This window comes from Lissotriton helveticus, chromosome 8, assembly GCF_964261635.1.
Source record: "Lissotriton helveticus chromosome 8, aLisHel1.1, whole genome shotgun sequence".
NCBI lineage: Eukaryota > Metazoa > Chordata > Amphibia > Caudata > Salamandridae > Lissotriton > Lissotriton helveticus.
The window spans coordinates 1,021,144,976-1,021,168,868 of NC_136069.1; the positions used below are offsets into that span (position 1 = coordinate 1,021,144,976).

Sequence of the window (23,893 nt, forward strand, 5' to 3'; positions counted from 1 at the left end):
CACGGCGGGTGCAACGTTACCAAACATTCCGACTGTCAAGGAAGCACATTGAATTTGACAGGTTTATGTTTGTTTCCCAAAGAGAAACTTGCGCGGAGGTAAAGTCTGCCGGCTGAGTACGTCGCGGGGCCGGCCAGGGAAGCCTCCCCCGCCTAGGCGCGCGGGGCGGTGACGTCACACTCCCCTCAGCAGCCTCCCCAGCAAGCGGCTGATGTCTGAAGGGAGAGCTGAGGCGTGAGAGTTGCTTGCACCGTCCGGGACTCCAGCGTCTTTCTTGCACTCCTACGACCGAAACAAGCTCCGCAGAACACCAGGGACCGGCACCGGAGTCCGCGCACTCAAAAGGCCAGACATGGGTAAGCGCAGATAAGAGTATTGTGCCCCTGTTGCAGTTTTGCCCCGGATAGAGACAGCGTTGGGTAGAAGGGGCGTGCGAGGCAGTCGATACCAGGCAAGATCCGAAAGTGCCAAAAACTTTGCAAAGAGCCCTCCTTTGACAGGGTGCTCTGCAACGAGGTGCAACGGAAGCTCTGCGGGTGTTCGCGCGCGGCAGGAGATAAAGCCACAGGTGTGCAGCATTAGCCCCGGTAATCCCAGCGGATCAGAGAGCCGCGAATAGCCCGGGGTCAAGGTGCAGGGTAGGAAACGGGGAGGTCGCACACTTGAACGCTAGGAGAGCGTCAGTGCCCCTTCTTCGCTGGCGGTGATTTGAACCCCACCGAGACACTTCCTTCTGTTTACTTTGTACTGGGAGAGTCGGGTTGAAAAGGAGTGGAGTGCAGGGAGCAGCAGAACCACTAAACCTATTTCAATATAGAATGCGCTGTCGATGAGCATCAAGCTGGAAAATCATGTCTTATTTTCCAGAGTGAAAATGAGTGGGAGTAGAACAATTATTTCGACATGTGTTGGAACGCCCATCCTTCTCGGGGCGAGATTCCATAAAAAGTTCCAAAAGGAGATGCCAAACTTTATGAGTCTCTCTGAAGAACAGACTTCCCCCATTTTAAGTAGACTGTCCAGATTGAGAGTCACGCGTTTTGAGTTTAGTGATCTGGCTGGAACTCTGACCTTTTAACCAGTGCTTTAAATGGAAATACAAAAGTGCTGGAAGAGAGTGCCTGTTTGCCCCTGAAAACTGCCGGTACTCTTCCATTAAAGTATTGCAGCAGAGCTAAAAAGCAAGGTACTCTCGCTTTCACTTTAAAGAAGTGTCGGTCCTCAGTACGGACAGCAATTCCGATGTACAGCACTACTGTTAACTAACTTGGCTGGACGCGTTGGCTTTTTTGGAACCTCCACTCTTGCACGCACCTCTGAGTTGTAATGCTACCTGAGCAACCTCCAGGCTTGCGATGCCCGCCTCTTAAAATGTTCTAGCCTAGAACAGAGAAGGAACGAGAAGTCTTCCCGGAAAACACGTCAGTGCCATCTCATTTTAAAACATGCAAGCACCCCCCCCTTCACGCCTGGGAAGTTTGGACAGAGCCTCGCCCCTTTTTAATGCTTTCATACAATTCACTTTTCTGCAACAGCAAATCACTCGTATAACCACTGTATCGCTTCCTCAGATGGCTCCCAGGTCCTTATAGGCTGAGCGTGTTTGTGCAACTGTATACCAGGTTCTCCTTTGTCCAGCCCATTCAGTCCTGCTTGAGCATTGTGAAAAGTGAGGTTCAACCATTGGTTAGTCCAGTGCTTAGGAGTATAATGTTGGAAGGTGTTTACAGCAACTCAGATCTCTTAGTCAGACGTGTCAAGTTTCACAGTTCCATTTGTGAATAGGGCATCCAATTAAGGTCTTTTTGGTATTCTGGGACTTTCAGTGCTAATTTTGTAAGGTACTAGCATGACTACAAATCCTACAGTATACAGTAAAAACCTGGAGGATGAGGTACTTGGGCATGGATTTCGAACATTTGAGAGCCTAAATTAGTGAAAGGTCCATGGGTGTGATATTTCAGGATTTAGTGGCAAACATATTTTATTATGAAATTAAACCATGTAGTTTTGTTGAGCCATGCAGGTTTCCATTTCCAGTAAGCAGCACTGGAGGGATCAGCCCCAACAGATTTCAAATAGTTTTTTCTTGTGTGTGAGAAGTTCCCCCAGTCCTGTTTTTTTCGTTGCATAGTAGTATCTATGCTCCACTGTTCATGATGGTAACAACAAAGGTGCAAAGACAAGGCATGTGTTGGGCGAACTTCTGATATCTACTTTGGGCGATTGAGATCTTTGCAGAGCCGTCTCAAATCTTAGAGACTTATATTTACCTATTCACCAATTTGAAGTATCCATGCCGTCTGGAGAAATGACTGTGCCTTTAGAAATAAAGAAGTGCATCTCAGTACCATAGCATAGCTGCTCCTTACCAACAGTTATCTTATCTTCCTAACGAGGATCAGGAGTCCTTCTGTTGACTTCCCATCATGGCCTTCTATCATCAGAGGTCTGCTTGAGATTGTTGGCGAAGAAACCAACTTTGGCATTGGGTGTGTGGCAGCAGGAGAAGAAGAACAACAAATGCCCCTCTCTTGGAGGCAATGCAGCCAATTTACACAATACCTAAATATGGTGCACAAAATCGTCACTTTCTACATTTTAAGGGATTACATGTGTCTGGAATGCTGGAACCATATACCTTGGTTGCGTTATATTATGTGCACTTTGACTGATCTTGGTAGACCTGACATTTTTTCTACCCAGACTGTATGAACAAAGCAGACATTCTGTGAGTCAAACATATTTTTTTCCCCAATGGGCTTGTGGATAGTGAAGCCTTTGTTCTGACTAAGAGTTTACTGACCCATTATATATGGTCAAAATAACAAGTAACATAGAATTTTATCTGACCTTAGATATGCCTTGTCATCTTAGAAACGTTTGACCTATTTTAGATTGACTTTGTTCCCTCCGCTTAGGTTAGGATAGCACACGATTTCTGAGCTCCCTCTATGCACATGTGACCTAGCCTCATCACTTATACTCTGCATGTCATTTTTTTGTTTTAAATATACCATATTGAGACATAATTTTATTCAGCCGCTTTTGTTGATGAATCTCAGTCAAGTGCGGCCAGCCTTAATATATATTTGCAATTTTTACCCACTCCAAATGTATGTTTTTATTTATTTTTATTTGTTTTTTTTTAATCTGGAGTTTTGAATTCGAGTCTTTGAGATGCAATGTTTTATCTGCGGTCTAAACTGAACATGTCTCCTCAAGTCATAATGAATTGTATGTTTTTACGTACATTTATAATTTGCATTGTTCAATTCGAATAAAGTGATACCTATAATATACTAGATAGGTTATATGCAATGGGAAGGACAGGATTTTAGTTTGCATGATTTAAGCCACACCCTTAGTTATATAAGCCACACCTCTTGGAAAGTATTCCTAGTTATGCTTCTTAAGCCGTGCCCCTTTTAGAGACCCCACCCCCACTTTTTCATAATAGGTGATCAACAGCCCCCCACGCAGTGTGTGTTTCCATCAGATTGTGTGAAGTTCTGTACTGACCTGATCCAGTTGCATTTTTACAGTCTCCCCAAGATATGCGTGGCACACTCCGATGTCCTTAATTTGTTGGTTATGAAGGTAGTTGGTTTCTTAGGCATTGGTGAATGCCTTTTGTCACAGTTGTGTCCTTCTTGGAAATAGGTGTTATAACCACAGATGGACACTCTCACGCCTTTCTTACACATTTTAGTAGTACTTGAGGGAGACCAGTTAGTAAGCATTCAATAATAAATTCACTAGTCAGATTCAAACAATATATTTGCATGTTTGGTTATACATCCCTAGTTGTAAAGAAGACCAGAATTATGTCAAATGTCTGGCTGCATTGAAATCTAATGTTGCAAGATATTTAATCCCCACATTCAACGGAGCTTTAGCCAGTCGTATGGGCATTGCGTTGTAGGATGTTTATTCTAGCTTACTTCATAAGGTAAAGAAGACCGTGCCTGGTGGTGGGTTAGAACAGTACTTCTCAGCCAGGTTGCAGTCTTAGTGCTTACTGTTTGCGTTTCTCTTGGTACACATTTTTGTTTCTGATTGGCACACATGCACCTTGGAAAGCATCAGACCTGTAAGTAGTAGAATCTCCCTTTCAGAGCTGACTCTACAGTCTATAAAATCAAATCAAAGTAAGTGTCTACAAGGGATTTTACTAGCAATCCAACATAATTTTAACAAATTCACAATAAGTTAGAGTCAGTTAGAAAAATCAGACTCAAAGGTGTCATACTAGACAACCAAAAGCAATGTAATTACAATGGCACAGAAAGAAGAAGAAGAGAGAAAGAAGCACACGGAAAGTCCTAGTTGTGGAAATTGAATTGATCTGATTTTGACATATACTTAAAACGCTGAGAAGGGTACAATTTAGACACAGTTAATATCAGCAGATACAGTTATGACAGAGATGTACAAATAAATTTGGGCATACAATTCATAACCCAACGTCAGTTCCAATGAATCACTAAGCAAATATTATCACAATACTAAATAAATATTGCTTAAGAAAGAAAACTTTTTCGTAGAGTTGACGTAACTGTCGACGTTTCGGTCTATGTAGCTTCAGTCCATAAGACCATCCTCAGGACAATTAGCTTTATGCAGGATATATGACCTTCTATATTGGACACAGGGGAGCACTAGTTAGACCTTGAATCAAAGTGACGCTATGAACAACCAGCAAACAGGTCACTTGTTAGATTGAGCGAACATGTGCAGAGGAGTGAAGCCAACAACCGGTCTTCCTATGTTCTTCGAAGGTACAAAAAACCCTTCGATTTATTTGTTAAAGTAGAAACACGTACAGCTAAGAATTCGGCCGTGGTGCATCGGAGCAGGTCTAACTAGTGCTCCCCTGTGTCCAATATAGAAGTTCATATATCCTGCATAAAGCTAATTGTCCTGAGGGTGGTCTTATGGACTGAAGCTACATAGACCGAAACGTCGACGGTTCCATCAACTCCACGAAAAAGTTTTCTTTCTCAAGCAATATTTATTTATTATTGTGATAATATTTGCTTAGTGATTCATTGGAGCTGACGTTTGGTTATGAATTGTATGCCCAAATTTATTTGTACATCTGTCATAACTGTATCTGCTGATATTAACTGTGTCTAAATTGTACCCTTCTCAACGTGTTAAGTATATGTCAAATCAGATAAATTCAATTTCCACAACTAGGACTTTCTGTGTGCTGTGTGTTTCTTTCTCTCTTCTTTTTTCTGTGCCATTGTAATTGCATTGCTTTTGGTTGTCTAGTAGGACACCTTTGAGTCTGATTTTTCTAACTGACTCTAAATTATTGTGAATTTGTTAAAATTATGTTGGATTGCTAGTGAAATCCCTTGTAGACACTTTTACTTTGATTTGATTTATTGCCCAAGCCTACAAGGGTACTTTGGGTCTGCCATTCTTTTGAAACATCTACAGTCTATAAGCACAGCCCTGAAGAAACCTATGTTTAAGTGAAACGCGTTGGCTGTGTGAAGTAGAAAAGAATTAAGAAGAACATTTTCAAGCCAAAACTAACTCGCCTGGTTTCTTTCCTTACATCTCGGCAAAAGATTTGGCTGTTATTATTTGGAAATTTTTGGTTGCCTCTCATTTTAATGTGTCAAAAAAATGTCCCAGCGATGAGGGCTAAAGAACGTGCGCACAGGTGTGCAATCTGGGTAATTTGTAAATCTCCTCCCACTTTGCTCAACTTCGTGTGGTCTCACCGCCACTGGGCCACTAAAAATCACACAACAACCTATACAGGAAGGAGCACACAATCACTAAGTTTTTCACAAGCAAAATGCTTTGTAATAGTTATTTTTAGCATCACAGTTCAAAAAATAGGCCTTAGAGAGTCCTTGTGTATTTCCAATTTGTTATTTTATTTAAAAAATCCAATGTTTTCAATAGAAAAATAACACAACATCCAGCTGAAGTTTAGTCCAAAATGAACATCATCAAGACTTCGTATTTCACATAGAACGCATATTCCGTAATGCCAATTTCGGATATGATCCCAGGCCCCGTGTTAAGGTCCTTATCTGTAGTCATCCGCGTTCTCTCCAGACACTGTTCAGTCCCCGGTCGGTTTGATAATTCCCACTGTCTTTGAACTGTGATGCTTAACTTAGTGATTGTGCGCACCTTTCTGTATAGGTTGTTGTGTGATCTCATTTTTATGTTATAAAATGTCTATAGTGTAAGCAATTGGCAGCAGGTCACTTGAGGTGGGCAGTGATCATTACGTGTCAAATTTGGGATCCCTTCGGGTGGTGCAGTGACTGTGTTCCCTTGTTGGCAACATTTCTTTAGCTAAAGCTAGACAGTGCCTGCTTGAAGGGCTAACGAAGCAAATCGGAGTAGCTTTGCAAGTTGGAGTGGAAAAACACATAAACCCACCTATTACCTGCCAGTAGATCTGAACTTGCGAAAGTAGGGTCCAAGTTCTCAGAGTATGGAAATGTAAGTTCAGATTCACCTTTTAAAAAAATTCAATTAAGATCCGTCAAATGTTTTATAAAATGTTTCTCATATATCACACATTAACTTCTCAGTATAAATGGATGAGTTTATTGGTTCAATTAATAAAGTTTGTTACAATAAATACAACAGCAATAGAATGAATAAAATATACATAATTACAGACAATTTAAAATAGAATAATTACTACTATGAATAATGTATAGTGCGCAGTTAACAAGGTTTACTCTGCGTGGTCTTCCAGATAGGCATATGTTCAATCATCCCATCATGTAAGAGATTATTATTAAAAATGATGTTCAAGTATTTACCAAACCGAGCTCGTTTTATCATATCGCTTGTCTTAAAACTGCTGCTTACTAATATCACTAGTGTTAAAACCGTAAACTGCTCAGTAGTACAGTCCCACACTAGGCATACTTCATTTGCACTTTCTCTCCAAAATGGTACTTTAACAGCTACTCCTTTCAGACTCCCAAGGCCATATACAGCCCTGGGGCCATCCCATGCTATCTCCCCAGGTGCCCCCTTCGGGAGCCATTAATGGTCCTGGGGAGTACCACCTACCACGGTCGGCTCTATTATCTCCCAGAGTGCCCTCCCTGGGGAGATAGATGTTTGCTTTTGCTTGGTGTGAGCTGTGACAGCTCGCATCAAGCAAGAGCAAGCACTAACTCCGCTCCCAGCAAACAGGAACTGTCAAACTGCTCCCGCTTGCTGGGAGCGAAGTTTTCATCTGTTTCCCTGCCTGCTGTCATGCGGGAAGGGAAAAAGATGAAAGATTGCTCCCGCATGCATGGAGATACAGATTTAACAGCTCCCTACCCGCAGGAGCAGTGCTGGCTCCCCCAGGAGGTGGGGAGCCTGCTGGGACCATGGGGACATTAAGGCTCACCCCACGGTCCCAATCAAAGCACACTGGGTCCCCTGGGTGGGGCCAGGGCACCGGGGTAGACGTTGCTGGGCCCCGGGGATGGGATCCCTGGGAACCAAATCGGCCCGGAGAGGGGAGGCCACGCACCCATTAAGTTTTGGCAGGAAGCACATACCTATATAAATATAGCTGGTGCCCCAATTGAAGCTCCATTTCTAAAAAGGACAAATTATCCTGACCTCCTGGCTTGACCAAGGCAAAGCAAGTGTGTTTTCTCGGCAGTTCCACATTGAAAGATGATCTTAAATGCTTCGTAGAGGTGAATACATTGTTGATCTACTGGAGCTGATCTGTAGTGACTAAGAGAAGTGGATTCTTTCTTGTCCTAACCTGGTGAGAGCAGAGTCCATGGTTCTCCTTTGAAATGATTATGACAAACAAATGTGCAAAATCACCTGAAGCTCTGTCTATTTGGCCCGCCCCATTCACCTTAGTAGTATGCAATGGTCTTCCCGCCTTTGGTCATTGACCTACAGCAAGCAGACGGATGCGGTCTTGCTGACCGCACGTAGCACTGTCGCGTTCCCATGGAATTCTATCCCTATCAAGGGATCTTTGCAAAAGCCCATAAGTGATGAGGACTGATTGGGTGGACGAAAAACAGACAATTTCTGACTTGCAGTATGGCCTCCGAGAAGGGCTAGGCACCATAGAGCAAAGCCTTAATCTATCTATTTTTATAGGTATATACGAGCAAAAAAAGGTTGTTTGTACCTGGCGTTCATTGACCTTACCAGAGCCTTTGATTCGGTAAGGCACGAGAGACTGTGGGTGATCTTAGCAGATATGGAGGTGGATCCATATATTCTAATCTTCCTGCAGTGTTTATATAGAGGAGCTTCAGCCAGTGGCAGTTATGGACAGGGTGGGGAACGTACTAGATCCTTACCCATCAGAAGAAGGGTCAGGCAGGGTTGTGTCCTGGCCCCTTTATTTTTAGATTGTATACAAATGGCCTTGGCAAAGTACTGCTTAATCAAGGTCAAGATTTCCCTGAAGCTGGTGGGCGACCAATCCCAACCCTTCTTTACGCGGACGACTCAGTTCTAATGGTGCACACGCAAAATGGCTTGCAAAAGGCCTTGGATACATTTAATGATTTTATGAAGGACTTAATGTTAAGCATTAATGTCTCTAAGACATTTATCATGAGATGTGGTAAAGGGATCCAGAGGGTGAGGGAAACTTTTCTGGATGGAAACAAGTTAGCCATCACCAAGAATTTTACTTATCTTGGCTTTCTAGTAAATCAAAAAGACACCTGGTCTCAGATGTTAAACGCAAAAAGGCTGGTGTTTACTAGAACGACAATGGTAAGTTATAACGGGGTGGGCCCCAAAACTAACCGACCTGGGTTGTATCCTCACAATTTGTACCCATACTAGAACGACAACAGCACTAGTACCCTTTGCTAAGAAACTAGGGAGGAAGCTGCCACTGGAGCTTTTGCAAATATACAAAGCAAAGTGTATCACAGCTACAATGTATGGGGCAGATGTCTGGGGTTTTGCTAATACCAACCCACTACAGCTGGTGGAGAATTCTTTTTTGCGTTATATTTTGTCAGCCCACCATCCACGCCCTCCTACAAATGCCATGAGGAGCTTGGTCTCCTTTTTATTTCAGTCCTCATCAAATTGGAACCAGTGATTATGGTATAGGATTTAGACTAAGGAGCAGACCAAGTTGAATAGAGAGATTTTAAATGATAGCAAGAGCTTGGATGGGGCCGCCAAGATCCCTTGGATTAAATATATATGTAATTTTATGAAAGTCCTAGGGTATCCGGTATACTTTGTGGACCCCGTTACTATACTGTCAGTATCGAGAAAGACAGGAAAGTTAGAGGGTCTTCAATTATTGAGTTCAATACGACTGGCAGAAGAAGTGCTAAAACCTACCGTTAGTCAGCATCAATTAATGCTTACATGTATGGGGATGGAGCCCTACTTGCTATATGTCCCAGGAATATTTGATAGGACACTTTTAACAAGATTTAGATTGGGAGTCATACATAGATTATAGTCAATTCCAACTATTAATGACTGGTCACAAACTCTGATACCCTGCCCATGTGACAAGCACTCTGAACAGTCTATGATCCACCTAGTCCTATTCTGTAAATTTTTTGTAGGGTTGAGGAAAGTCTATTTACTTCCACTTTTAAAACATTTGGGCGTAAGGCAATGTCGGCCAGCTTTTATTTGACTGCAGCTTCTGATAGATGAACACACTGCGTGGAGGATGGCCACGTTTTTAAAAAAGGCGATCCAGCTGAGGAAAAGTATGGTATTTGAGGTGTAAATTGTGGGCATTACCTCCCCTGATGGTGCTGGATCAATTTTTTTATGTGTAATTATATCAAAATCTGTTAAGCTTATAATGACATTTTTATTTGTTTTTATCGTATGTGCTTTTATGATTGGTATATTAAGAATCGAATAAAGCTTTCCTTGACTTGACTTGATGCGGACTACTTGCTGCGGATCTACTCGCATTTCCATATCGCCAGTAGACTACAAGCCACACTTTGAGTTCCTATACTGATTCCGGCTCATACCCGCCGAGGTATATCACCATCATCAGAGCTGTTTTATTCTTTGATTGCCAGCCAACACCCTCACCAGGGAACCCAGCTGGGTCTCCCTGTGAGTACTTTTCCTATATCACCATACCCACGGTTGGCCCACTCCCCTCACTCAGCTGAGCAATTGAAAGTCCAGATGTCCCTATAATTATAGGTCCTGATGAGACTCTACATTCTATAAAGTGTCGAAATGCCGTCGAAAGTAAACCACTGATTCAGCACTTACGATTGTATACAGTTGCTGTGCATTTTTGTTTAAATTCAGAAATGGTCGCTTTCTGTAGAAAGAATCCTTGAAACCTTGTCACAAGTTGTCACGTATTTTTTAGGTTCATGTTTCACTTGGGACACTATGCATAACTGCCTATTTCAGTTTATTATTTGAGTAATACATACATATGTCAACAAAACCATTGGTGTATGTGTTTTTTCTTTCTGACATCACCGCAAACCCTTGTATCGCGATTACGCACTTCTGCATCTATATATGACTATACTATTCCACAGGAACCGCTGTTTGCTTGTATTGCTTTCGACAGGATGAGGGCAGCTTACCAAAAGGCTCCCAGCGCGTTTCCCCAACTATTTTAGTGACTCGTTCTTAATGCCGAAGAATATGAGAAAACAACAATTGATGGACAGAATGCAGAACAATGTCATACATTCACCCCAGTACAGAGATCTGGGCCTAAATCCATCGTTTTTTTTCACTCCACACCACCCCAGGTCAGACATGGCCATATGCAAATCAGCCTTGACCCTGTGCCTCATGGGAACAGTCCAGCCCGAACTGCCAAGCCATGTCTTTCCTGGACCGGAATCGAGCATCCAAGGACCGGTTTCTGGCTATCAGCCTGGATAGCTTGACTCCAGTGGTGTGGAGAGCATGGGACTCACGTCTGAGCATACCCATCCCACTCGGGGTGACAAATGCAAAAACAACAATTGATGGACAGAATGCAGAACAATGTCATACATTCACCCCAGTACAGAGATCTGGGCCTAAATCCATCGTTTTATTGCACTCCACACCACCCCAGGTCAGACATGGCCATATGCAAATCAGCCTTGACCCTGTGCCTCATGGGAACAGTCCAGCCCGAACTGCCAAGCCATGTCTTTCCTGGACCGGAATCAAGCATCCAAGGACCGGTTTCTGGCTATCAGCCTTCATCAGCCTGGATAGCTTGACTCCAGTGGTGTGGAGAGCATGGGACTCACGTCTGAGCATACCCATTCCACTCGGGGGGACAAATGCAAAAACAACAATGACATTGTTCTGCATTCTGTCCATCACCTGTTGTTTTTGCATTTGTCACCCCGAGTGGGACGGGTATGCTCAGACGTGAGTCCCGTGCTCTCCATGCCACTGGAATCAAGCTATCCAGGCTGATGAGGGCTGAAAGCCCGAAACCGGTCCTTGGATGCTTGTTTCCAGTCCAGGGAGGACCTGGCTTGGCAGTTCGGGCTGGACTGTTCCCATGGGGCACAGGGTCAAGACTGATTTGCATATGGCTGGGTCCAAACTGGAATGGCATGGTGAGCAAAAAAACAATGGATTTAGGCCCGGATCTCTGTACTGGGGCGAATGTATGACATTGTTCTGCATTCTGTCCATCACCTGTTGTTTTTGCATTTGTCACCCCGAGTGGGTCGGGTATGCTCAAACGTGAGTCCTGTGCTCTCCATGCCACTGGAATCAAGCTATCCAGGCTGATGAGGGCTGAAAGCCCGAAACCGGTGCTTGGATGCTTGTTTCCAGTCCAAGGAGGACCTGGCTTGGCAGTTCGGGCTGGACTGTTCCCATGGGGCACAGGGTCAAGACTGATTTGCATATGGCTGGGTCCAAACTGGAATGGCATGGTGAGCAAAAAAACGATGGATTTAGGCCCAGATCTCTGTACTGGGGTGAATGTATGACATTGTTCTGCATTCTGTCCATCACCTGTTGTTTTTGAAGAATATGAGGTTATCTCCACCAAACAAAGAATTACTTACTTCATATAGTTAAGAAGAAGGATCTTTGTTTGGTGGAGATTTAGCTCTTTGTAGTCACGTTATCTGCTCTATAGAAGGATTCATGTTATCACAGATTTCTGGATAAAGACGCATGAGAAACAATCACATTGCCAAAACACACTCCAGGTCACTGGAGAAGTTTCCTCATGGTCCATTACGCAGCTGTAGTGTATACTATGCAGTAGTTATTTTTCCAACCATGTACCACTTACTAATTAACCAGTAGAAAGTACTCCAGTTGGGTAGACATTTTGTGCAAAGCTGTGGAGTCTTGTTGGATAAAGGGGCAAGTGTGATTTTGTTCTAGCGCAGTCCCTCACACAGATACTGATACACCCATACAGACTCTCAGACAACCAATCACACACCCATTCTGCCTCTCTCACATCTACTCATAGAACCAGTCAGTCAGTCAGACACTCACAAATCTGCTCACAGACACATACACCCACTCACAGACCCATACAGCCACACCCCCACCCACTCACCAACCTATACAGCCACTCACACACCCACTCTCAAAGATCATAGTTCGGAAATAACATTTGAAAAACCTTAACAATTCAGTAAAAAAATCCAAAGGTTAGAGGATTTGTTATAGTTAGGAAATAACATTTAAAAAGATGTGGATATTCACTGGAAAAAAGAAATATTACAGGGACGGTATAGTTACGAAATATAATTTTTTTTAAACTTAGAATTTCACTGGAAAAAAACAATGGTTACAGGGATGTTATAGTAAGGAAATAGAATATAAAAAATACTTAGAAATTCACTGAAAAAAACGAAGGTTACAGGAACCTTATAGTCAGGCTAAGATTTCACTCGTACAAAACCAATGAAATTCAACAGTTATAGTTACTGCTCGCAATACACTGCTTATGATCTCACATATTACATCACTCATGACATGGTCAGTGACATCACTGTAAGTATTTTGTTAACGTTTCTGAGACGTAAAGATATATACTAAGCTACTGCATAAGTTAAATTACTATTCTTTCTGTCAGTCTAATAAGTGATACTATTTATAACATATGTTGTGTAAGTGGCTGTATGGGTGAATAAGTGGGTGTGTGAGTAGCTGTATGGGTGAATGAGTGACTGTATTGGTGAATGAGTGGGTGTGTGAGTGGCTGTATTAGTGAGTTGGTGTGTGAGTGGCTGTATACGAATGGCTGTATTGGTGAATGAGTGGCTGCATGAGTGTCTCTGTTGGTAGGTGAGTGGTTGTGTGAGTGCCTGTATGGGTGACTGACTCGGTATGTGAATGGCTCTGTGGGTGAGTGACTTGGTGTGTAAGTGGTGTATAGGTAACTGAGAGGCTGTTTGAGTGGGTGTTTTACAAAGTGTCTGCGAGTGGATGTATAGGTGAGTGAGTGGGTGTGGGTGCTTGTATGGATGTGTGAATGTGTATGTAAGTGGTTCGTGGATGTGTGAGTGGCTGTATGGTTGAGTAAGTTGGTATGTGAGTGGCTGTATGAAGTAAGGGCTCTAAGGCACCTGGCCCAGACGGGGTTCCCATAGATCTATTTAAAAGTATTCCATCTCTGTGGGCGCCCCTTCTGGTCCAGGTGCTTAATGCCAGTTGTGCTACTGACTTCCTCCCCACCTGGGTGGAATCGGTCATTGTACCGATTTATAAAAAAGGAAATAGACAGGACCCAGCCTGCTATAGGCCCATTTCCTTACTGGATTCCTTTACTAAAATAGCGGGTAGAGTCATTCTGGACCGTCTTTTGGACTGGGCGGATGCAAACTCCGTCCTGTCCGATCTCCAGTATGGGTTTCGTTCCGGCCTGGGGACGGTAGAACAGGGACTGAATTTGATGATGCTGGTCGGGAAATACACGAGGGCTAAACAAGGTAACTTGTTTCTGGCCTTCGTGGATCTCTCGACCGCGTTTGATTGTGTGGTGCACTCTAAACTGTGGATGATATTGGAAAAATTAGGGGTTGATCTAAATATTATTTATTATCTTAAACGTTTTTACAGTAACGCGTCGGCCCGCGTTCGCTATGGCCTTAAGGGAGAGTGCACAGACCAAATACCAATCAGGAGTGGGGTCAGACAGGGCTGTGTCCTGGCCCCTTTCCTTTTTAATTTGTACATAAATGGATTGGAAGAAGCCTTGTGCAAAGACAGTTTGGATCCCCCATTTGTAGGTGGTCGCCCAATACCAGCACTTTTGTACGCTGACCACGCTGTGCTCATGTCATGTACGCAAGTGGGTTTACAGCGGGTGGTTGACAGCTTTTCCCGCTTCATGAATGAGTTAGGCCTGAAAGTCAATACTTCAAAGACTTTCACTATGTATTGTGGCAGACAAATTAAATCTAAGAGGCCAACTTTTATAGCGGGACAGAAGCTCGAATTCGCAAAACATTTTTCTTACTTGGGGATACTTTTTGCCCAAAACGAGATATGGTCTCAAGCTGTCTCTGCGAAAAAACTTGAGCTTACTAGATCAACCGCTGCTCTTAAAATCTTTTCTAGTAAATTAGGGACCAGACCCCCTGTAGAATTGATAAAAATATATAAAGCCAAATGTGTAGCAGGTGCTACCTACGGTAGTGGGGTCTGGGGTTTTGCAAACTCATTACCAATTCAGGTTCCTGAAAATTCCTTTTTAAAATATATATTGGCACTCCCCAAAAGCTCCTCCAATTTTAACTGCCATTCTGAACTGGGCCTCTGTTACATCTCAGATCTGATTAAAGTAGAGCCAGTTCTGTTATGGCACAGACGCTGGACTCAAGAGGCAACACACTTAAACAGAGCTGTTCTAACAGACATTTTGAAATTGGAAGGTGCTACCAAAATATCTTGGCTGAAGTATGTTTTTAACTTTCTGAAAGATATTGGGAGAGAGGAATACTTCACGAACCCCTTGGATATTTCAGAAATCTCACGAAAAGATTTAAAAAAGGAGTGTTTAGCCCTCTTAGAATCTCATCGGGTTGCTGTGGAGACTTTAAAACCTTCTGTCCAGCAGCACCAATTGGTTTTAGCAACTTTTAAGATTCAGCCCTATTTAATTTATGTAAATAACAATTATGAGCGTTTTTTTACTTTCACGCTTCAGATTCAATATCCTCCACAGATTGGTTAGCTTCCCTACGATTAACAACTGGACGCATGATCTACTATGTTGTCCCTGTGATAATGTCTCTCCCCAGAGTACCATTCATGTATTTTTATTTTGTAAACTATATCATGAAATGAGGAAAATTGTCCTATTGCCATTCTTAAGAGTTTGAGGATTTCGTCATTGCCGTGCGGCGATGATTAGCATGCAAATGTTAGACAATCATGTATCTGTAGCGACAACAGCTTTGTACCTAAGGAATGTGATGATCATTAGGAAACGTATGATTTCATAACTGCACTTTACAAATGCTTTTATAACTGTAACTGCACTTTAAAAATGTAATTGTCTTTGTGAATCCAATGAATTACTGTATTTTTATATATTCTCTTTTTAACTTGTATATCTGTAATTTACTTGTACTTTTATGATTGCACACAACAATCGAATAAAGATATTTTGAATTGAATTGAGTGGCTGTATGAGCAAGTGAGTGGGTGTGTCCGTTACTGTACAGGGGACTGTGTGGCTGTGTGAGTGACTGTATTGGTGTGTGAGTGATGTATGGATGAGTGGGTGTGTGATTATTTGTATGGGTCTTTGAGTGGGTATGTGTGTGGTGTGGTGTGGGTGTTTGAGAGTCTGTACAGGGTGTTGGTGGGTGTGTGAGTGGTTTTCTGGATGATGTCATTTGAGATGTCATCAGTAGTGTCACTGATTGTTCTGAGGGATGTAATATGAGGTCCATAGCAGTGTATTTCAGGGGCATAAGTTATAGTTAGCTCATTGGTTTTGTATGAGTGAAATCTGAGCCTTACTAGAACGTCCCAGTAACCTTTTGTTTTTTCAGTGAAAAAAATATATATGTTTCACTTACCTGAGATATACTTACATTTTCATTGTAAAGGTATTGCCCGTTCCGTCATATATTCGTCTGCTGGGGTCCTGCTGCATCGTTGAGATAGTACATTCTTGAAATCTGCCGACAACTTCATGTCATGGAGGCAATTTTTAAAACTTCTTTAAAGGTGCATTTGCTTATCTCGGAGTGTCAGACATAATTACCACTCTTTTGCTATAAAGTTCTTTGAAATGCCCATCGACTGCTCAGTTGTATAATGTGCATATTTCTCGAAGTAGCTATTTTCTTTTCTTTTTGTTTCACTTGTAAACTTGTAAACATGCAACTTTCAGAATTATAAGTGGATTTAGAATAGTGTTTTTTTCCTTTTTTTTTTTTTTTTTAAGTATTTTCAATTTGGCATTTACCAACTTTTTTGTAAAGGCTGAAGCCAAACAAACAAACCGTGTATATGAGTTAACGTACGCACATGCACATATAATCAATCACAAGGATCGTGTATTACTGAAAAAAATTGACAAGTACTAAAGACATTTTAAAATGGTTAAGAACGGGCCCCAAATATGAAGAAGTAAAAGTGCTGTGCATCTGTGGAAAGCAAATAATGCTGGATTTACCTCAAGTAGATGGCAAGTATGTAGTCTTTGGGTGCAGAGGGAAGGGTCCCGTGCTCAAGGAGTTGGGTGCTTGGAGAGCGGAAGGCTACACCAGGGGCTTGTGTGTCAGGTGCCTGGGTGTTTGGGTGATGTTGCCTGGTGAGTTGGGGTTTGGGATTCCTTGTAACTCAATTCTTTATTAAAACGTTTGAGGTAGAAAGAAACAGTACAGCCCCATAGGAATTTGCGAGCGGTACGATCATCTGAAGAGCTGGACTGAGGTCAGAACAAGCCCACTCAATTTAGGGAGTAAGGAAGTTACATAAACCACCTATTAAGTCGTGGTTCAAGTCGTACAACATGGGCCAGGAATAAAGAACTTGGAGACCGTGAGTAGGGCATTGAGCAGTCTCACATACACTGTCCGCTATTGATGTGAGGGAAGCTGTATTAAATCAATGTGGGCAGTGCCCTTGAGTCGGGTCGAGATAGGAGAAAGAAGGTGGGGCTCTGGTCCTCATTGCAGAGAGTGGGCATCATGGATGCTGGGGTATATGTGGAAGTAAGATGCCTTGGGCTGAGTCGGTTTCGATTTAAGAACAGAGATGTGTGGGTGGGCAGAGTGGTGTGGGGGTGAAGGGCAGGGAGAAAGACTTGTGGGTGGGGGCATGAGGAGTGGTACAGGAAAATTGGGGTGAGGAAGCTTGCAGGGCTTTGTGGGTTTGACGCCCAAGCTCCAGATAGGGCCCTTAGATGTTTCTCACGGATCCCTCCAGCCGGCCACGGAAAGTACCTGTTTTCTATATTTTCACCAACACTTTTTCTGGAAACCCTGGAAAAAAAAAATAAGTGCATGTGAAATGTAAAATGCCTTTTATTGCCATTGTTTAGTATGGGGAAGGGCCATGCTGGACTAGTCTGTGTGGGTAGCACCCTAGATAGAGCCAAATGTGGCACTCTTGGTGCTGATTGTGTGTAAAATAAGCAACATGAAGTCTCTCTTGTGTTCACAGGCTAGTCTTTGGCTGATTACATCAGAACTGTGAGTGACCTCTGAACACAAACATATCTGCCCCGGTGCTTAATTTGAGCTGCTGGTTTCCAGTAGGTACCACCAGCACTTATTTTTTCCTGTTCGGACGTTTCTCAAAGCAAAAAAGGAGAAAAACACACAAACGGGAAAGAAGGAGGAAGAGAGACAGAAAAACTTAAAAATGGAGAAAGCAGGAATCTGCAAGAGTGAGATATAGGGGCTGAGAGAGTCTGGTGGTTCATTAAACAGGCATGAGGTGGATTCAGGACTACGCAGCTAATATTGTCAGTTGCAGGCCTTTGAGCAGTGCTTTGGGCACTGGCACTCGTTATTTTACCAGTTAGGCACTGCTCTGCCCCGACCCGCCACTCCGCAGAATGGCGCATAGGTCTGCTGCTTCATGCTGGTGCCAAGTTGTTGGTGAGGGGCGGGCTAGGGGATGTGGTGTGGGGGGTTCGAGGTAAATGGGCGTGGAAGGAGGTTAGGGTTAAACCCAGGTATCTATAGAACATAAAATAACTTATTGAAAGAAGATTAAGTTGAATCCCTAGCTCGATCAAATCTTCTAAGTGCATGCCTTAATGGAGGTAGCTCCTGCTCGGCACTTCCTTCTGTAGGTTGTCTCCCTTGGCATGGTCCCAGGACAAATGCCCGTTTCACACAAGTGTGATGATTCTCCTCCCCCATGGGTAAGCCATGCAGTGAGCTAAAAATCTAATTAAATGGGCATTGGTTTGTTTTCACTCTGAAAATCAAAACTAGTGTGGAGTATGTGAGACAGTAAGAAGTGAATTCTCAAGTTACGTAAATTGTGTTATGGTAGAAGCATGGGATTGGTCGTCTTCTACTACAGTAATAAATGTGCCTGTTAAGTACATTACTTTTTAAAAAACGTTTTTGTTGCCCTGATTGATTTCACTGGTATGTCATAAATACATACAATTTCTGCAAGAGCCCCTCACTCCTGAATTCTTATTAAAAGCAATGCTTTGTATTCTGTTTCTATACACTAACACACATCAATGCAAATACCTGTCGTTGTGACAAAAGTTGTGGTGGGAGGCGGGGTGCCGAAGGTAAGACCATATGAATGTATTGTGTAATACGACAGCTGTTTGACTTTTGCTACATGCTACTCAGTCCTGGAGTCTGAAGAGCTGTAACAGAATAGCAGTGCTCGCGTAATGTTTGTGTTCACATCCTGTTGCCAGCAGGGTCCATTTTTCCAAGATTAACGCATGCTTTAGCATTTTGAGTTCTTGCCATGGAGCCGGAAAGATGCCCAGATCATGTGTGTACCAGATGTTTTTGCAAGTCACCCATGGGCCTTTGGTTGAGTGAAAGACCGCAGAGTGCAATAGTTCCTGGGACCCTTGAGACTGCAGGATTTAACGCGCATTACATATGGCCGGTTTACAGTGTACAAAAGGCAAGCATTGTTAAAATCAACTTTTCTATCTTGAGTCACACATTACATCTATTTAGTAGGTATTTCTGGTATGCTAATGAATGTATTGCATATTAACAAATATATATTCTGGGAAGAGTTCCTTCTATCAGTGGGTCTTAAATGGGAGTCCGCAATGCCTACTAGAGTATTTAGAAATTATTAGCATATTAATAAAATACATACACATAAAAAACAAAATTGAAAGTGTTGTAACACTGTAAATGTGAAGAAATTAAAAAAGGGAAGCAATATATATTAAGTTGGTATCCCTGTCCTGATTCTGGGAGCAGCACATGTACAACAGAAGTATGGGTGACTGGTATCCTCACCTGAAGCCACACTGACGTGCAGATAAAATTGAAAGCATGCATTAGGAGCTAAAAAGACAAAATGATAAGGTAGAGTCTAGTATATTGCTTCCACTTTTACAAATAAAATAGCAGTTTGAAAAGCTCCATCCTTCCCATTATATAAAAAAAAAAACTTTTTGATTTTTCACAATTTGTTTGTTAGTGAAATAAATATATCAAAATGTGGGTATTTGTTTAATGTGTAGTTGTTTCTCTATTTTTGTGTATTGTTCTGAGTTTCAAATGACGGAACTTGCTTAGGCAGTGGTCTCTTGCTTCCAGTAGTGATCTAGTGGAGGTCCACCAATGTCAAAAGGTTAAGAACCGCAGCCTTTTCTTATTACAAGACCCATACAAACTACTGTTCTATGGGACTCTCACTTGTTTGAAAGAGGAACCACACTCGCTCACTCTGTTCACCTTCCACAAAAACATATTTTTCCTTCTGCACATCATTCAACTGTATGTTATTTTTGTGGCATTAATTTTAAGAATGTGGCTATTAAAACGACCACTGGTGCATTGATTATGTTTGAGTGGGCTGTACCGTAAAATAAGTTGTTTTGTAAGTGACAACACACTGGTTACTTAACCTTGATTGCAAATAAACAATACTCTTGAACTCTGGGATAGGCAGGTTCTTATCCCTTTTTCTGTAACAGTAGAATGCAGGTTTCCTGTAATATAAGTTATCATAACCAATACAATGATGTTAGTGTTGTAATGGACCATTTATCAGCCTTGAGAAAATAGTGTGAGAGCCTTGGGGCATGAAGGGTTTGGTTTTAGATGGGTTAGAAGTGACAATTTTATTGCGATGCTCACTGGCGTACCAGTAGTTCATGCCATGCAGTAGCAGCTCCTGGAGGCAGTGTTGCGGGGGAGGGGCAGGGTAGGGGTAGGGGTAGGGGTAGGGGTAGGGTGGGGGGTAGTAAACTCTGGATTAAGGCCGAACGGAGTTCAGTAACTAAATAAATTCTTAAAACGAATTACATTGCGCTCTGCATCGCCGGTTTGGGGTTGCAGCGCACGCAATGTAATTCGTTTTATTTATTTATTCAGTTACTGAACTCCGTTCTGCCTTAATCCAGAGTTTAATACACCCCACCCTGTCCCTCCCCTGCCTCACCTCCCCGCAGCACTCCCTCCAGGAGCCGCTACTGATCCCATAGAGGTCAATTAGATCCTGCAATAATTCTTCTTACCTGTATTCAACTTCCCTCCCTAAAAATGTTTTTTGAAATATAAACATTACAAGACTTTTCATAGTCCTTAACCTACTAAAGTGATAGTGAACTTTTGGCATATTCTTTTGGACTAGAAGAAGGATTTTGAAGTTGATGAGTGTTATTTGTTCTCTGATTGAAAAAAGAATGGCTATTTGGGAGTTGTGCTTTATGTAACTGGCTTTCTCTGTGCTACTGAAGCCAGCACCTTTTAAAAGACATTTTGAGTATTTCAGACACAGTTTGTGTCTTAGTTGATTTAACATAAACTAGAGAAAGGTGCATGCTACCTACTAAGCGAAAATTGAACTTTTAAATGAAAGGCAATTACCTCGCTGAAAATCGACCAGTATTTTATTGTTAAATTAAATGAAAGGTGCAAGGACTTTATCTCCCACAATGCTATTGGGACATGAAGACAAACACCTGTAAAAATGCTTTGCTTGAGCGCACCACAATCTGTGTTTTTTGGGAAGTAGCTTGCCTTTGCAAATCTCTTTAGGAAGTGTGTAGGCAGTACACATTTAAATGCTGCCAAACCAAACTATCCCTTAGAACAAGGAGCCAACCAAAGCTCATTTGTCTGACTGCAGCTCCGTTCCAGATCTGCCAGGCAACTAGCTACCCCTGCTTGGAATTTGTATGGTCAGTCTTGAATACATCTCTTAGTTCATCTGGGGGAGACCTGTTTTGTCCAGCCCTGGGAACTGTCTGAAGACAGAATATGCCTGACCTGTTTCCTGAGATTATACATTAATTAGACCAGTTGATACTTGCCTCTAATTTGCATTATAGAATTGTCTACAGAGGCATTGGCACACACTGATTTGGCCAGAGTTTGGTATTTTGAGCATGGACAACTATGAACCTCCCTACTCTCTAACCAGTGCTCCCCTGAACTCGGAGCGCACATACTACACAGACACTGAGATACTCTGCCATTTATACCTGCTGACACACTTTGCATACCCACCCACAGCAGGCCCATAGAATATAAAGTAGATATAAAGTAGACTGTTGCCCTGCATTTAAGGGCATGTCTTTAAGGTTCCATGGGCACAGTTTATGTTGCCAGACCCCCACCTCACACAATGCTCAGACTATATATTATGGGTGTCCAAGTTAATTTTTAGTAAAAAAAACAAAACTTCACAGTCTTCTCAAAGTGTGTTAAAAAGAATTGACTGAAATCTGACCCACAAATGCCATACTTGACCAACTCTGTGAAGTTTGTCAGCTTCACCACTTCTTGAAGGCAGAATTCAAAACACAACCAATAACCACACACACAAACAGTGCAACTCACGCACAACACCAAACTTTACTGGCACAGTTTGCTACTTATAATAAGTGCAATTTATAGAGCGCACAGCTACCTCCAACTGAGGTGTCACGGCGCTGGAATGCAGATTCACAGTGAGGAGGGAAAAGGGGTGAACTACGGGATGTTAAAAAGCCAGGTTTTCAATGCTCTATTAAAGGCCGGTTCTGACTCCGTCATGTGGAGGTAGAGAGGCATAGCATTCCAGAGTGACACAGCTCTCACCGAGAATGCTCTGCCGCCTATCCTAGCCTTAAAAAGCGAGGAACCCTGTGCAGTTTCAAGTGATTAGATCTCAGAACCCGGTCCTTATGGTAGTTTTGCAGTCTATGTCTTAAGAAGCCGGCCCCGATCTCTAGAGGCTCTGTAGGCTAGGGTGAGCACCTTAAATTAAATCCTCCTATTGACAGGTAGCCAATGGAGGTTCCGCAAGTGTGGGGAACTGTGATGGCGAAACAGCACCTTCCTAATTAACCTGGCCGCCGCATTTTGTATTATTTACTGAGCTAATGCTCCATATGCGGGACAAATATAAGAAGAAGGCAACCAAAGCACGCAAAAGAAACCAAACAGTGGTAAGCAACAAGAAGGCTGTAAACTCCTTTAAATTCCTGCCATGCCCACAATAGGTCTTTGGCAACCACACAGCTTGTACTGTCTGCAAGAGACCAAAAAAGGGGAATTGTGCACTTTTCACAATCTGATAGCCTGTGAATTTCTTTTTTAGACGATACTTACTGGCGAAAAATAAGAGATGTATCTCGAAGAGACATATCCAGTCAAGGAAGATTTGTCATCTGCTGGTTTTCTCTCCCCCCTATTATGTGTTCTCGGGTATTGGCTGCAGCTGTTGCCAGATATTCTAAAAGTTCAGCTTCCCAAGGAGTTCAAGTGGGGGTCTGTGTACTTTCAAGCCACCCTGCGGATTTAAACCGTGCATATTTTCATGCAAAGCTAAGCATGCTAGTAAAGCCTTTATGCCTAGAAAACATGATAAAAAGAAGAAACGATGGATTAATGTCCTGAGGCGATAACACTGTTTCTTCATTGGTTCTCGAAGTACTTCCAGCAAAGCACGGAGTGGTCTCTGCATTTTGAGCTAAATAATCAGAAAACGTAATTTGGTTTATTTAGATTTCCAACAAACCCAATAACTGCCTCAGTTGTCACTGACTGAAAACCATGCTGCAATTATCTGTTTTGCTGAGACTGTTTTGATGCTTTTTTACTGGCAAGCATGATGAGTACCTTTCTGTAAGTGTGGATGCAGCTGTTCAGAATTAGGGCCAGTAAAGATTTGTGTGTACAGAATATGAAAACTATTTGTGCTTACACGCCACTTCATGCTTGGGAAAGTTACAGTGCGTCAGAAAACCCATAGATCATTCAGCGTTTGACTTTTTCTGTTCTTCTTCACATTCCCCTTGAATATATTCACTTTTAACTTTTAGGAAAAAAGAAGCATATACCACAGTTATATCGAGTTAGTGAAAAGTGTATTTCCCCAGGCATCAAGTTACTGAATAGTCCATTATGCTTAACAAACAAACTTTATTTGTGTGCAAGTTTTGCTGCTTAGAGGTTAAATTCAATAAAAAAAAAACCAAATAAGTTGAAGCATTCATCTGTGTGCTTGAACGCATTTTTTCTTGAATCTTCCTGAAAGGGAATCTACTATAATCAAAACAAAGACAGTTGCACAGAGCGCAGCACTATTTATTTATTTGATTCCAATCCCCATTGTAAACATTTCCCAAGGGTACCCACTCTATTTTCACAAGTCTGTGGGCTCTGGGCAAGGTGAATATGAGTTATAAACGAATACATTTTAATACAAATTTTTTTGTAATCCTAATTTTGTCATGAGCTGCATCATTTAAATAAGTAGTCGAGGCACTATGCATGCGATAAGGAATACAACATTTTCC

General features: G+C 42.3%; 1 protein-coding gene across 2 annotated transcripts in view; it reads left to right on the forward strand.

The window, feature by feature from the left end:
- The first annotated feature begins 213 nt into the window (after positions 1–213).
- GPM6B (glycoprotein M6B) overlaps positions 214–23,893 on the forward strand; it is a 348,837-nt gene continuing 325,157 nt past the window's right edge. Inside the window, exon 1 of one of the 2 annotated variants that reach the window (XM_078657852.1) lies at positions 214–356. In XM_078657852.1, coding sequence (XP_078513978.1) covers positions 353–356 — 4 coding nt within the window. In that variant the 5' untranslated portion in view covers positions 214–352. The remainder of the gene's footprint in view (positions 357–23,893) is intronic. The other variant, XM_078657854.1, reaches the window with a different exon arrangement.